This window comes from Setaria viridis, chromosome 3, assembly GCF_005286985.2.
Source record: "Setaria viridis chromosome 3, Setaria_viridis_v4.0, whole genome shotgun sequence".
NCBI lineage: Eukaryota > Viridiplantae > Streptophyta > Magnoliopsida > Poales > Poaceae > Setaria > Setaria viridis.
The window spans coordinates 6,954,319-6,969,750 of record NC_048265.2 but is presented as its reverse complement, the minus strand read 5'-3'; the positions used below and the strand labels follow the sequence as shown (position 1 = coordinate 6,969,750).

At 49.8% G+C, this 15,432-nt stretch overlaps 1 protein-coding gene across 1 annotated transcript; it reads right to left on the bottom strand.

Moving 5' to 3' along the window:
• Positions 1-12,747: 12,747 nt before the first annotated feature.
• Positions 12,748-13,463, bottom strand: LOC117850131 (small polypeptide DEVIL 17). The gene has a single exon (XM_034731935.2). It carries the CDS (start codon positions 13,345-13,347, stop codon positions 13,054-13,056), a length of 294 nt encoding a protein of 97 aa, XP_034587826.1. The 5' UTR covers positions 13,348-13,463; the 3' UTR covers positions 12,748-13,053.
• Positions 13,464-15,432: the final 1,969 nt, after the last annotated feature.

Here is a 15,432-nt window from a genome sequence, read left to right as displayed (position 1 = left end):
AGCAACACTGTAGCGTTTCGTTTGTATTTGTGAATTATTGTCCAAATATTGACTAATTAGGCTCAAAAGATTCGTCTCGCAAAGTACAACAAAACTGTGTAATTAGTTTTTGATTTCGTCTACATTTAGTACTCCATATATATACCGCAAGTTTGATGTGATGGGAAATCTTCTTTTTCATAGTATCAAAGTTGGGAGTTTGGAGGTAAGAGAACAAGGGCCAAGTTTTCCTGCCACGACCGACAAAAGTTGGTGCAACCCGTGGTACTGCTACCACAACAGTCCGGAGAGATAAAAATCAGAGGGATTTTTTTTTCTAGAAGAGGGAGACAAATTTACACACACTTGACGTGTCTACGCGTACTGGAAAAGCAACCGTGTGGGACGTCCCGTTCCCATCCTACGAAATGTATGTATCAAGTTGCAGTGTCCATAGCCCATGTGTACGCAATAAGTTACGATAGATGGCTCCCAAGAGGTTGAAGACAGATACGTTCCATTTTATCTTAAAAAAAAGGAAAACTGGTTGGGTAGCATCGATTTCGATCGCGACTTCAGTCAAATATCACTTAAAGATATCTGTCATGTAAAATACCACTGAAAAGTGTATATCTTAATTGAAAATACCAATCCATTAGATTTCAGCGTTAGCTCTGTTAACTTAGATAAAAATACCCCCAAACCGGTGGACAGAGGAGAACGGGCGCCGGGCGAGGGACCCGCGGCTCTGCTTCCTGTCGTAGCTGCTGAGCCGGATGTGGGCGATCGGGCCAGATCCTCCGAGAGGGGGGGGGGTGGGATTGACCGCGTACTCGTACATCACCCATCCCGTGCTTTCCTTCTTGCCGCCGCCGCTGCCGCAATGGAACTTGAGTGCTTTCTTACGCCACGCGGCTTCGCTACTGTCGGGCGATGTGTCGCCCTCTGCGCAAGTCTTCTGGCCCTCCCACCAGCCGCCGCCCGTGCAGGTGCCCTTCTGCTGCGTGCCCTTGCCGCATCTCGGCTGCCCCTCCACGAAGAAGAAGGCCTCCTTCTTGTGGCCATTCCGCTCGAGGAGCTCCTGCGATGACGCGCTCAGGGGGTCGTCGTCGAGGATGAGGCCGTCGGCCGGAAGCAGCTAGCCCAGGAGGCGGGGGAGGAGGTACTGCTCCACCACGACCTTGTCTTCGGGGGCGAAGAGGATGCCTGGAGGGAGTTCGATCGCCGCCATCGCACTGCGCTTTGCTCTCTCTTGCTCTTGTGCGATAGGGCTGGCGATTGCTTGCTTAGGATTCACGCATGCAGGAGCCTGGGTGGCGGAGGGCGCCGGGCGAGCGCCGGCGGAGGGTGCCCAGACGCGGGTCCCTAGAGGATAGCCTTTTGGGCGCCTGGAGGATGGCGGCGGGCAGCGGTAGGGAGGGGCCTCGCCGCCGGTCGGAGAGAGGGGAGGACGGCGGGGCCTGTGCGAGCCTCCGAGAGGCGGCAGGTGGATGGATAACGCCAGGGTCCTTGGACTCAATTTTTTGTTGGTCATCAAGCCAAGGGCAAAAGGTCCTTCCATGCTCGCGTTATGTGCTGAAAAGTGCTAAAAATAAGTTTTCGGGTGAAAAAATGCGACGGAATGCGAGTTTCAGTTAATGTTTACATCTTTTAGTGGTATTTTACAAGGTTGAGGTCTTTCATGGTATTTTACGGAAGCCGCGGTTTTTCGATGCTACAGAACCAATTTTCCCCTAAAAAAAGTATCAAGTCACCTAGCATCTAGCGACCCTGAAATCGAGCATTTCCTTATGACCCACTTGGTCTCAAATTATATAACTTTCTATACACTATTTATATATATTTAATGTAAATATATGTATTTACAAAAATCAAAATGATTTATAATTTAGAATAAAAATAGTACAATTTAACGCGGCACTTCCTATGCTCTTAACGGCAAGTGGTATTATAGTATAGCCTCGCCGTTCTCAGTCCAGATCTACATCCAGAGAGATAAGTTGGTGACTCACATTATCAACATGAACCCTTAAGCTCTAGCCTAACGAGTTCGTTGTCTTCCTCGTGCGCTGAGGCGGGGTTCCTATACATCAAACGGAAGAGAGATAAGTAGCATACCTTTCGACCCATTAAAAGTGCTTCTACTCATCTTCTTCTCTTTCATTCCGGCTGCTGACGCCATCTCCATCACTGTCGAGGATAGATCCCCAGTACCCGCAAGGAAGGAAGAAGATGGACTCCTATTAGAATTTTTTCTGTAATCCTACTAGGATTCATGCCATGTAATCCTACTAGGACTCCTACCCTATAACTGAATAGTAATTCTGCCTCCTTGGAGTATATAAAGGAGGGCAGGGATCCCTAGATAGGTAGGCCAAGTGTGGCGGATCCACTTCGGATCTACTTGATTAAACATGATTTAGCTGCATAATACGCGACGCTTATGCCTAAGCCGAGTAAATACGAAGTGCCGTCGGATTTCTTCCGATTTAACCACTTGAACAGGACCATTTTAGCAGACCCACACGAAGGTGAGCGGTTCCAGAGAATACAACAAGTCCACCGAGTTAACAAAATTACCCATTTTAGTTTGGCCACAAAACACATCAGAGTTTACAAGGTTCAAAAGAAAAACAACAGAAGGTAAAACACTAGCGGAAGCGAACTCGTCGGGGTCGGACATCCCTGGTGAGGCCAGCCAAGACGTCAGTGATCCCTCTCCTCGCCGTCCGAGGAGGGATCCCACTCAACCGTCCAACCCGGAGGGAGTTGGGGCGGCCAAGTGCAAGCAGAAGGGGGCTCGGGAACAGCAACTTCACCTGAAAACAGGAGCCACAACAAGGCTGAGCTACTAAGCTCAACAAGACTTAACCGACAGGGAGTAAAGCTACTCCACAGAACTAGACATGCAAGGCTTTTTGGCTGAGGGTTTTGTTTGCCAAAAGCACTAAATAGAACCTTATTTTCAAGTTTTAGCTTAGGTTCTAAGTTCACTATCCGGTCTAAGTTTGCAACTATTCTACACAATCATAGAATCAACCAAGGTATGTATATATCAACAAAACCATGTCATCATCAGATTCCTCATTTACTCAGGGTGACATAGCGATCAAGCAGTCTCAAACTGTGAGAGGAGACGAATCGATTCGAGTTCTTTAACCATGCATGGTGAACCTAACCTCACGACATCCGCGCACCCGGAGGTCGCTTCCCGTGTCGGCCTTCCCCATCAATCCCCTAACCCGTGTCGGGCCCATTTCCTTTGGTGCAAGGTTCCACAGACCCGGCCTCTGCTGTTCTGTGACCACGCATGCCACCACGTGCGACATCCAGCAGGGGAAACTCCGTTCCAAGAACAATGGGGCGACCGCTCACGTCTAGGTTCAATCCGGTACTAGGCTTCCTCATCCCATACTAAGTATGAGGTTAGTACTTTTCAAACACTTGATCACGAACACCACCACTGTCGAGCGTTAGTCAAGTTTCATAGATAGACGGGGCGATCAACCGACCACCAAAGAGTTACCCAAAACCCTGCCCCGTCCATCGTCCTTACAGTTGTAATAGAAGGGTAGACATCCAACTCCTACAACTCGCTAGTGAAAGGAAATCACTCGGCTTTTACCATTTCCTGTTTAAGCAAAGCCTCTACTCGGTCCAACAGCTAGTGTTCAGATCATGGGAGCTAGTTCATGCATCTAGGGTTCCAACCAACTCCTATACGTAAATGCACAAGCATGTTTAAGGAAGGCATGCGCAAGTCTGGTAAAACAACACAGGGTTTTCATGCAACCGGGGCTTGTCTTCGAGCAAGGAGGAAGAGAACTGCTCGACTTCTGGGGCGGCTTCGGCTTCAGAGGGCAGGAGCTCAGCTACACCGTCGTCTTCTGGCGCCGGGTGCAGCTCGTAGAAGCCGTCGGCGAGGCGCAGCTCTACACGAATACAATGCATTAGTTAGCATAGACGGTTATTTCAACAGCAACCCTTGCAAGTCTGAGCCCAGAAACTTGTGACAAGTTACAAGAGGGTGGGAAGGTTCAATGGAGTGGGTGGAGATCAAGAGGTAAGGGTCGGAGGAAAGGAACTTATGATCTGACCCTTAAACTAGAGGGTTTGACGTACCAGGGGTCCTCAGACTCAATGCTGAAAGGTCCCCAAGTTTTACACCTACACCCTCAGTTCAAAGAAAAAGATACAGCCGAGCCCTTGAGCGAGGCGAAGAAAGGGTCGGCGAACAGACAGGGTCGGGCGAGACGAAACAGGGGTCGGGCGGATAAGAGGGGTCGGGCGAAGCGGATAGGGGTCGGATGAGGCGGACCAGGGGTCGGACGAGGCGGACCAGGGGTCGGCAGCTTACCTTCTTCTTACAAGGAACGCTTGGGGTCGGGAAGAAGTAGACTTGGGCGGAGGAGCTAAGGCTTTGAACAACGGCTAGGTCCGGCAGTGCTCCGGCGGCGGCGGTGCTTCTTGTGGATCACAAGTAAGCTCTTACGCAGCGCGGAGGAGCAAGCGGCTGGGTGGCTTGGGGAAAACGGAGTGGAGCGGAGAGGAGAGTTCCTCAGGAACTTAGTGGGGTGGCGCTGGGAGCTTGAGCAGGGGGCAAGCGAAAAGGCGGAAAGGCAGTAATGGCGAAGGGAACTCCGGCGGGGCTCGCGCATTCCCTTTTATAGTGGCGCGGGAGTGAGAAGGGGAGCGGCGCGAAGGCCGGGGAAAAAGCAATGGAGTGCTCTGCCTGGGTGGCAATTGAGCGACGAGGGCGGTGGAGCAGGACTTCGGGGATGACGCCAGCGGTCATTGGGCTCTGGCGTCAGGGCGGCGCAGGAGCGGGTATGCCGGTGGTTGAGATTTGGCGGAGGCGGGCGTCGTCGTGCGGTAGAGTTGATGGAAGTGATCGGGTTAACGGCGCTAGAATCGAGGGCGCACAGGTGAGGAGACAGGCGGCCGCGGGCGCGCGGAACAACAGATTGTCGGGCGGCTTCTGACAGGGCGGGGAAAGGAGCTGTCGCGGCCGTAGTCAGGGTTGGCGGAGGAGGAATCGTCGGGTAGCGAAGACCAGGCGGCGCGACTGTGTCGAAGTGACGGAAAAGACGGGCGACATCGGGCTTTGCGGCCGGGATCTGGCGATGTGATGATGGGCGCGGGTGGCGAGGTGTTGCAGAAAGGTTGCAGAGGGGCTTCCGCTGCGATTGGGGAAGGGGGCGCGAGAATCCATTCGGTCGCGGGCCAGAGACGAGGCGGAGCGGCGGGCGTCGGAGAAGTTGAGCCACGCGGGGGGGGAACTCTGAAGCGGGTATGCAACTCGAGTGCGCCTGTCGCGGAAGATCTGGGGAAAAAAGATCTCGTGGGTCCACCGGTTAGATAGAAAGGACGTGTTGGGAAAGACTTAGAAGGATCCGACGGTGAGTTGGGGTCGGCGGGGTCGGAACTGGAGACTAGCGGAGAGGGGTCGGGTCTCAGGGGTCGGGACCGGTCTGGAGGTTGATCACTTAGGCTTGGAAAGCTAAGACAGGTGATCAGGGGCTCGGATTAGGATTAACTTGGAAGATTTGGGGTCGGTCGTCACACCAAGATCTCATAGAACCACAATAGAGGATCAAATCCTCAACACAAAACAACACCCAAGCGCAGGGTACAATATACAACATCCTAAATAGGATGTAGAGTATTACACTACTCTGGTGGCCCAAACCTATATGAATCCGTGTCTTGTATCATCGCTTTTACCTTTGAGTTCTAGGTCCAACGATCCCCCACCAACCAATCTACTACCTGAGGATACCCCTCGGTATGTTGCCCGGTGTAAAACACTGACATCTGGCGCACCAGGTAGGGGTGATCGTCGAGATCATCAGTTGAGCTTGAAGGACCTCATCAAGATCAACCTACTCTACAAGATAAGAACGCTATTCTCCCATCTAATCGTGTGCAACTGCGTCAGAGTCCGAGGCGAGGTCGCCGGACCAGCTAATTTCGAGCTAGCATCTGTTCTCGCCAAATAGGAATTCGAAAGGGAGTGCAGAATGGAGCAATTCTCCTGCCGCTGATTATCTCTAAGCATTAAGATCGAGAGGGATAGAATTGGACAGCGTCAAGACGGAATCCTACAGGGAATCGATTTTCTTAGTAAGGTCCAAAACAGAGACCAGCTTTATTGATTGGAGACGGAAAAGCATGCCATGCATCAAAATAAAGAAACAGTTGCCACTGTTCCCTCTGATGCTGAAAATCAATGGTGTAAGCTACCAGAAGGACTTCAACATGCGTGGCAATACCAACAAATCTCCGACGATGCGATTGACTACTTCTACAAGAGCAAGACGTTTACGCCGGCTCACTAACGACTACTTCAACTACTCATCTCGACTAGAAAACTAGTCAAGGGCGGGCCTCACGATGTTGACAACTAGTCGGAATCGACTCCGACTAGTCAGCTTCATCAACAACCGTCGCGGCTTCACGACGACTGCCGTAGCTTCATCGACAATTATCCACGAATCAAGCAAAGTCACTTTTTTAATTATTTATATATTTTAATTTTCCGACTTGTTTTCCACCTGATGGGCAATACGCCGATTACTTATTTGTGTACGCCTCACGATGGTAATTATCCTCCAAAGTTACATGTTGCCAATTATTCCTGGGGCATGTTGACCGACGGTCATGGGCTTCGTACACCGAATTACGGAGGTTATCGCCATGGGTTTTGTGCACTGAGTTCCGGAGGCACCGCCACAGGCTTAATATACCGAATTAGGAGGCTCTGCCACGAAGTTTGGTGCACTGAGTGCTGGAGGCTCACAACGGTTACACCCTAGTGAGGCACAAATCCTATGTGCAGCAACGCGCGCTCTTCTCGTCAAAAGGCAGAAAAATCTTAATGACTACTTCACGCAATCGCGCAGTTTTTTTGTCGCAATGTCGACTACTTATTTTAAATGTCTTCTCTTAGCGGTTGTTAATCTAGTCGAGCAGAACACGACTCAATTTGTGAAAGCCTCGGATCTTCTGTCATGCCTAAACGCTAGGACGCGAGACAAAGATCTCTATACCAGCAGTGCCAGTATGCGTGCACGAGACAAAGATCTCACACGAAGTGACAATGGCTAAATAGGAACTGAGAACCTAAACATAACAGGCTAACTACTTAGAAAAAATATGGCCGAAGCAAGAGTACGGCACATAATATTTACATTATATTCATCATTGAATAAATTTTACTAGTTCCAAATTATACAAATATGCTACATAATGTATGCATATCTTTTTGCAGGTCAACCTTCAGCGACGACTCTACAGGACGCTCAGCGTACCAGACAATGGCTCTGCTAGCTCCCGGGCTCAGGGGCTAAGCGCCAATTACTACTCAAAATATCTCCAGTAGCTCAGCTAGCTTCCAAGCTCAGAGGCTAAGCGTCAAATAACTACTCAACATGGCTTCTACGGCTCACCTGGTGCATAAGCTCGGGGGTTGGACGCTGCAATACAACTCGAATGATGACTTGCGTGAAGACTAAAGACCCTTCGATTGATTATTTAATCATTCCAAGGGTCGGGGCTGATAAGTTACATCCAACAATTGCCACTGTCCCTTCCTTCTTCTTCGTCTCCGACCACGCTTCTTGTCCCGTCTACCTGTCGCTCCGTCTCTAGCGGCATCGACTTCTTTCCCAGCAGTGCATCCTACCCCCTCCTCCACCCACCCCGCCGATGAATGGCGCGTCGCCGCACCGCGCGCTCACCATCCACCGACGCCGCCTCGCCTCTGCTGCCGGCCAAGCCGCCACCAACGTCGGGTTTCCGCCGTCACCGACCTTCTCCTCTATGTCCAATGAATATTGGAGAACTGTACCCTAGAAACCTGAAACCCAAATTGTCGCTGCATCGATCACCAACCACGGTCGGCGGCAAGGCTGTCGTGCCCACATCCCACCTTGCCACCCAGCTTCCTTCCCCTGACTGCGGCAGCGGCGGCATGAACAGTACCTAGGGGTTGGAGCTCGGGTGAGGAGAGAGAAGGAAGATCTGCACCGTTAATTTTATTGCTTTTTTAAGGAATCCCCGCTGAAGCGAACCAACGCCCCACGGCCCATGTCATGCCAGGTAGTGTTATTTTGTCATAAACTTTTGCGGTCAAGTCTGATGGTGCCAAGAGGGCTTGGTGGTGAGAAACAGTATAGAGTAGAGACGAAGCAAATTGACAAGGCGTAAGCTTCCTTGTCGTGAGAGACGGATCATCAGGCGCGCGATCGAAAGGGACTGGACGCGGGTTAGGAGGTGATTGCGCAACGCCAACGGCTTCCCTACCAGTATGGCACTTCTCGCCGACGCTGATCGAGTCACGCGATTCTGATGGGAGAGCACCGGGTACTAGATGATCTTGCGTCGTGTTGCTTGCTAGTCTCCTTCCGGCAGGACTTCTCCTGGAGTCTTTCGCGTTTGGTTTCTTGCTAGCTCGCAGTCTTGCACGGAAGCTAACCCGTACATTACGGGGAAAGCAACACAAAAGGTGTCGGCAGAGACGCCACAGATCAGTGTTTTGTGTGTGCGTGTGTCAAGCCGGTAGCTTATTTTCTCGTATAAACAAACTGTTTGTACGTGTGGTAGTTGGGTTCCTAATAATTAATTAAAGGAAAAAAGCGTTTCATCCCTCAAGTATTGTAAAAAGTGTAATATTCATCCCTCATATTTCATTTGGTCAAATCAACACCTTAACTAATTAAACTAGAGTATTAATCATCCCAACTTATTTTAATAATGGCTCAATGCTATCCAATGATGATTTTAAATTATCTGACTAGTCCTTGCTAAGCGATGTAGTATGTTGAGTCGAAAATATAAAATCAATAAAAAATCAGTAAATCCTGTAAATTGCCTGTCATATAAAAGTTATCAGAAAAATTAATGGAATTGATTCACGCCGAACTATGGACTCAATATAAGACGTGACTAAGCAGTGATCAGTAAGATGATTGCATGGTCTAAACCGATATTACATGACACTAAACCATTATCAAACTTAGGTGGGGATGATAAAACATCGGTTTACTAAGTCAAGGAGCTTATTTGCATCAAATGAAATTTAAAGGAAGAATGCCACATTTTTGCAATACTTGAGGGATGAAAAATATATTTTTCTTTCTAATTAAAGCGGTTCGTGGATTTAGTTCAGATTTGACCTAAACCTTCAAATTCACGCGGCGGTCCTCTTCCAATTGAAAGCACCCACCGTAGTGTGTGGTTACAGTCTCCCAAGACAGACGAAAATAAAGGCTCAGCTTTGTACAGTTGCACATAAGTGAAAACTTCATTACTTGCTCCTAGTACAAGGCAGGCGCCAGGTGATACCATCCTTCTGTGCGGTTATTGCACTGATAATCGATGTTATCTGTGCATTATTACATTGATGTGGTACTACACGAAAGATTTATTAAACACACCTCTTATAGAGCTGTCGCTTGAAAACGAAGATTTGTTCAGTCAATGTCTTTGTGACGCAGATGATGGAGAGAGTAGGAAAGAGGGTTGTACTTAGAGGTTGGTAAGAATGGCCTTGGAGATCAAGGCGAGGGCGTAGGATGGTAAGGGTCGAGAACGCTGTCAATCATGCGAAAAATAAAATAGAAACGATTAACCATAGAATCTCTCTTTGCTCGAAAAAAGCATATTTAAGGAATCTTAAAGCAAGAATAGATGGCAAGAATATATAGTCTCGCGTATTGCTAATATTGGTGCTTGGTGGCATGTGGTGTTTATTAGTGGTGTTTAAGCGTGCACGAGAGAGGCACATCTATACACTATGGTTTACATTATATCATTACTGTTAGTTCAAATTTAACTATTTGCAACTATGTATTTCCCACTACATGCAAGTATTTATGATGTACTCCTATCGCAGTATTCATAGAATATGAATTGCACTTCTACCGGGGAAACGCCACCTAGCAGTTACTACGATACAAGGACAGGGTTCCGGCAGTAGCTTTCCGCTTGCGGTGTCCCTGTCAGGTTAGGATCACTGTAACGGTCGTCGAGAATTCGTGGGAAGAAATGGCACCAGTAAGTAACCTTTGTAGGTACCCTGATTAGCATACGTAAACACTGTTTACTGTCTTTTCGCGCTTGACTCCAAGATCAGTTTAGTCGGTGGTCCAAAGAAGCTATGGCTGCAGGAATTTTCAGCACGGTTCGGCCGTGCAGAGCACCATCCTTAGGTGAACAACATACATACGTGTTCTTCCTTTGTCAACTTCGCCACCTAATATTAGTTCCATGAAAGCAGCCTTTTACAACTCCGTTTCCGTGTCACCGTGTGTGTGCCTGCCTACAAGCCTGAATATTGGAGCAAAAGTTTCTTTTTCCCATTCCCTGCTAGCTAAAAGAATCATGTGGACGTGGACGGCTTCTTATTCAGTTATACTAACATGATATACTACTTTTTCAGCAAAAATAGTATTACTGTGACAGTGCCATTTCTACTAACTACGTACATGGTACCTATGTTTTAATTTTTCTGAAATGACAAGTGCTAATTAATTTTTCAGAAATTTCAAAATGTTTATTAGCTATGGTGACAGTGCCAGCTCCTGGTTGTTGAGCTTTTAAGGTTGGACTATAGGATAACAAGTGCAGCTCTCTGAGGGGAAAAATGACAAAATTGGACGGGACTTGGCTAGGGAGGCAGAAACGGGAGCAAGCCATGCGTGATGCGAACACGGAACACGCATGGGCCGATGAGCGGCAAGATCTCCGCGCCAAACGCGGCTGCATCCAGGATTCGGTTAGCTCAGTTTGTCCATCGGAGCTCCCCCACCCACCAGTTGCATTCAGAATTGTCCACGGTAGTAGGGTTCATTTCACTGTCCAAACAAACAATTGGAGCTGATGGAAATGGTCGACGTTGACCTGATGATAGAATTGGAGTACCTCTTCCAATAGTACTTCATGCTCATTATAAAAAAAAGAGAAAAAATAGTATTTCATGTGATGGCCAATAATTGCTTGATCGCGTTTTTAAGCACGAGTACGGTTTGGCTCGAGAGGGGGGATAAAAACAAGGAAAAAGTCATATTCATCTCCCTTGAATATGGCCCGAGTTCACGTTTCCTCCCGTGACTCGAAAACCGTCCATTTTGGCTCCTCTTACTTATGAAACCGGATGTTTTTCACCTAAACTCGAATCTAGAACAGTTTGCCGCTAACATAGTGATTTTGAAGACGGTTTTACCCGACATGACGCAAGGCACTTGTCCTTGCTGGCAACTGTTCAATGGGCCCCACGTGTCAGTCTATGCCATCTTCTTCTACCTCCTGTTTCTCTCTCCCTTCTTTTTTTCCAAACTAGAGATGGCGCTGCTTGTTGATGCCAACGCACCAGCGGCAATGCTGACTGCTGGCCTGTTGGTGCCTTGCTCGGTTGTTAAACGAGAAGCAGAGAAAGAAGAGGAATAGAAGTTGCTGCTTGCTTGCATCTCGATTAGACAGAGAAGAATTGCAGGGAGAGCGTGCCTATGTGTGTGAGCCTGCAGCGGCCAGCGGGGCAAGCAGCAAGCGAGTTACGCGGGGCAAGCCCGAGGTCGAGCCGGAGCGCGAGCACGAGCACGATTGCACGAGGCATCAACAAATTCCACTAGGAGCTGAACATGTTGCATATCGAATCTTTCATATGCAACACGGAGCCCGTTTGCCGCCCCCAAATGTGGAGAATTCGCGGCCCTTGCGCCGCCGTCGGTGCCGAAGCATGCGGTGGAGTTTCGGTGTTCAAGCTCACCATGGAGTCGAGCCCCCGATCTGGACACAGGACATGACCATGCGCACGCAGTCGCCGTCGAACTTACACCCCCCAAACGTGTGGCCAGGAGGAGCAGCCGCCAGCCGGCATAGGCGCCTAGCGCGACGGCCGCGTCTACGCGGCTAGGCAATCCTGCATTGGGATTGGGGGTGCGACGTGCAAGAGGTGGAGCATCGACGTCGCATCGCAAGGGCTCGGGTGTGCTCGATTTCGACCGACAACGGCAGCGTCGCCATTCTGCCCGGAGGGGGAAGAGAAGGTGGAGAGGAAGAAAAAGGATGACGGGTGGGTCCTGGATGCAAGTGGGAGAGGAAAGAAGAGATGACGGGTGGGTTCAGGACACGTTGGATTGGCGCCGTGGCGATGATGTGTTACCAATTGGGTCAAAACGGGGTGAAATTGGATGGAGGAGGTCACGTGTCCGGTTTTATGAGTACCGGAGGTAGAATGGATGGTTTTGGGTGAAAACGCAAACTCGGCTCATGTTCCAGGGACCTATAAAAAAAAGGTTCTCCTGCCAGTATGGGCCGAATCATTGTCGTCCCGGCTTACAACGGATCGTTTGAACATCTCGAGCTTTTCATGATGAACGGGCCGAATCTTAGTTGGGCTTCTCATTTGACAATGGACTAGGTTGCGATGATAATTGGGCCAATGGACTAGGCTTATTTTCTGAACGGGAGAGCAAACTCGTCATTTCTTCATTGTCACAACTCCGCAAGATTGCAACTATAGTATATTTTGATCGTTTAGGTTATAAAAATTCATTATTCCGGGATAAATTTTGCATTGTCCCCAATGACTGACAAGTTGGTAAGCTGAAGTCAGGTTATCCATGGGGCTCGTCCTTATTGGCCTGCCATGTAGCACGTGAATATGCGATCGTGCGTGGAGGCTGACCGGGCCTGGTTTCATGCAGCGGAGGTGGCCCAATGGGCGAAATAGCGAGCGCCTCGATGTGGTGGGTGTATGTGTGTGTGTGCACGATAAGGGCCTTCAAGATGACCTAGGCCCACTGTGAATCTGATAAACACCTTCTTTTACAAACAGACGATGCCAGAGTTTTCTGTGGGCTGATTTATGACACGGATTTGTTACAATCGAGATCTGCCCTGTTTGCGTTCGTGCTCAAATACACGCCAAATTCAAAGCGAAAGTCCACCAGCATCTGATCATTTTCACAGTTTGGCTGGCAGCATGAAAATGAAAAGTCGATCCCTCTCTATGCTTCCTACTACAAATCGAACATGGAAACCAGCCAGGACGGAGCGGGCGGACCATGGTGATCAGTCTGAGAGGTCGTGCTCGTGCCAGCACAGGAGCATGGTGATGCAGCGCCGGAGGATGTAGAGCCGCGTCCGCTGCTGCTTCAGCACCGCGTAGCACCGCCGCCGGAGCCCCGCGCATCCGCCGCCGTGCTTCCTCCGCCGCGGCAGCCGCGCGAGATGCTGCGTCTGCGTCGACGCCGCCTGCGCCCCGCTGTCACCGTCACCGTCGGCGGCCGCCGGCGCCGGCGCCGGCGCCGAGAGCTGGTGGTACGCCGAGCAGACGGAGGCGGACGTGGAGGCTGCCAGCTCCATGGACGGAGAAACAGGAGTAGGAGGAGAGCTCGACAGTTGTGGCGCAGGCCAGGGAAAGTACAAGATGATGATGAGGATGAATCGGGGTCGCAGATAGCGAGGTGCTAGGCACTGGAGAGGAAAGGACATTAATATAGGCCGGGCCGGGCTGGTGGCCCGGCCCCACATGACTGCGACGGGTCGTCATTGCAGGGCCGACATGGGGAGCCTGGAGTGACGATTCTGTCCTCGCTCCACCAGAAATTTCCAGAGCGCTAATTATTCAAAAATTTCCAGAGCGTCCTTTCAGTTGAATTGGGCTTGATCATGTCCTTTTTTGAAATCTCTACCCGTTTCAGGTGAGATAAAGTTTGAGAGGTGCAGAATTTGATCGAACCCAAGAAATCAAAACTCCTTTTCAAAATCCAAATCCATGCATGATTATGTTAACTTTGTCTTCCCCAATGTTCATGACATCTAGGGGGTTAAGAACTAATGATCATTTTTGTAATAAATTATGTGATCCATGACGTACTATGGCACCATTGTGAAATTGTGGTGTGATTGGATTAGCGCAATGATTAGGAGAGACATTCGTCCGTTCGCCGCACTGATACGGTGTGCCAGCGAGGCGATTAGTGCGCTAATGGTGACGTTCGGCTCGCTCAGGTGGTAGTAGCAGTACATGGATCGGTTAGGAAAAAGTTGGGTTCCTGACTAGGATGTGATGCATGCAGGCCGGCTGGTGCATATATAAAAAGATAAACAAATACTGCTGGCTTACATCATGCCACTAATTTGGGCATGATTAAGACAGGAAATAGTGTACTAGTATTTTATAAGGGCGCAAAGGCACTCGATTTTTCAAGTACTGACGGCGTACTTGGACAGCAACAGGTAACGCAAAAGGAGACAAAAGCACTAACATGAACTTATTAGTTGCAAGCACCAATAAGCAAAGCGTATTACTTGCTCCATAGATGCCTAAGATAATTCAATCCGGACATTGTTGGCTACTGGAGTAGGAGCAGTTTCTATACTCTTGGTGTTATGGGAACACAATTTTGCTGTTAGATTCACATCTGCCGAGTACCGACCGAGCAGTGATTGACTCGGAAAAGCAACGCGAGGAGGTTTGTGACAAGTGAGTTGTGAAGCAAAGAGAAGCTAGGGCATCATTGTAAATTCCTCCGGCATGCAATGCCAAGCAATGCAAGGGAGCGAGCGCGAGAGGCCGGTCAAACGTGGGGCTGCATGCCTCCTGGTCCTGGCAGGGCAAAGTGCGGCCGCGAACAGGATCCGGCACCGTCCATGCATGCCCGATCGCCATCCGTGCATGCCACCGTCGCCGGTCTTATCCGACGGCACACCACGTTGTGCGTGCTTCAATTCCTCCACCGCCGGTGGCTGCCGGCCGCATCCACCCATCTCTCTGCTCGGACCAAGCAGGGACCACACGTGCGAGCCAGCGTATACGCGCGCGCGCGTCGGCCGCCCCACGTTTCCCCCGCCCGCCCGTGTGCCTCTTCGCTCGCCCACCGCTCGGATCCACGCCTCCACCGCATACAGTTGCGCACAAAGTTGTTTGTGTCAAGCCTAATTTTTTTAAAAAAAAACACACACTAATGCACGCAGGCATTAGCACCTTGTTGCAATGGCATGAACTCTTGTTGCAAGTATACTGTAGAAAGCGAGTTCTTTTCTTTCTTTCTTTCTTTCCATTTTATGTCCAGAACACATTGTTTTATTGCGCGGAGGGAGTACTGCACGGTGAGAAAATTTTACCGCCCAGTTTGCTCACGGCTCGTGCGCCCCGGCCACGCCGGGACCAATGTGTCAACAAGAGTCCAGGACATCAATCGATGTCCATGCATGCATGGTCTGAGAGGGGAGGGTGAGCTGAGCTGGCAGCGTCCACAATGCTCCTGCCAGTACTGAAGCTATCCTGACCTTGTTGAACGGGCACCATGCATGCATGAAGCATGGGACCTGCACTGCTCAATGCCACTGTTCTCCAATGCCACAGTCACTGTGCCAGCTAACCAATTGCCACACTGTTCGGTCTACCGTTCTTAAGTAGTTTTGCTTGCGAAAAATAAAACACAG

Bases quoted from the DNA above. Each gene is read 5' to 3' on its own strand.
- LOC117850131 (XM_034731935.2), bottom strand. From the start codon at position 13,347: ATGGAGCTGGCAGCCTCCACGTCCGCCTCCGTCTGCTCGGCGTACCAC.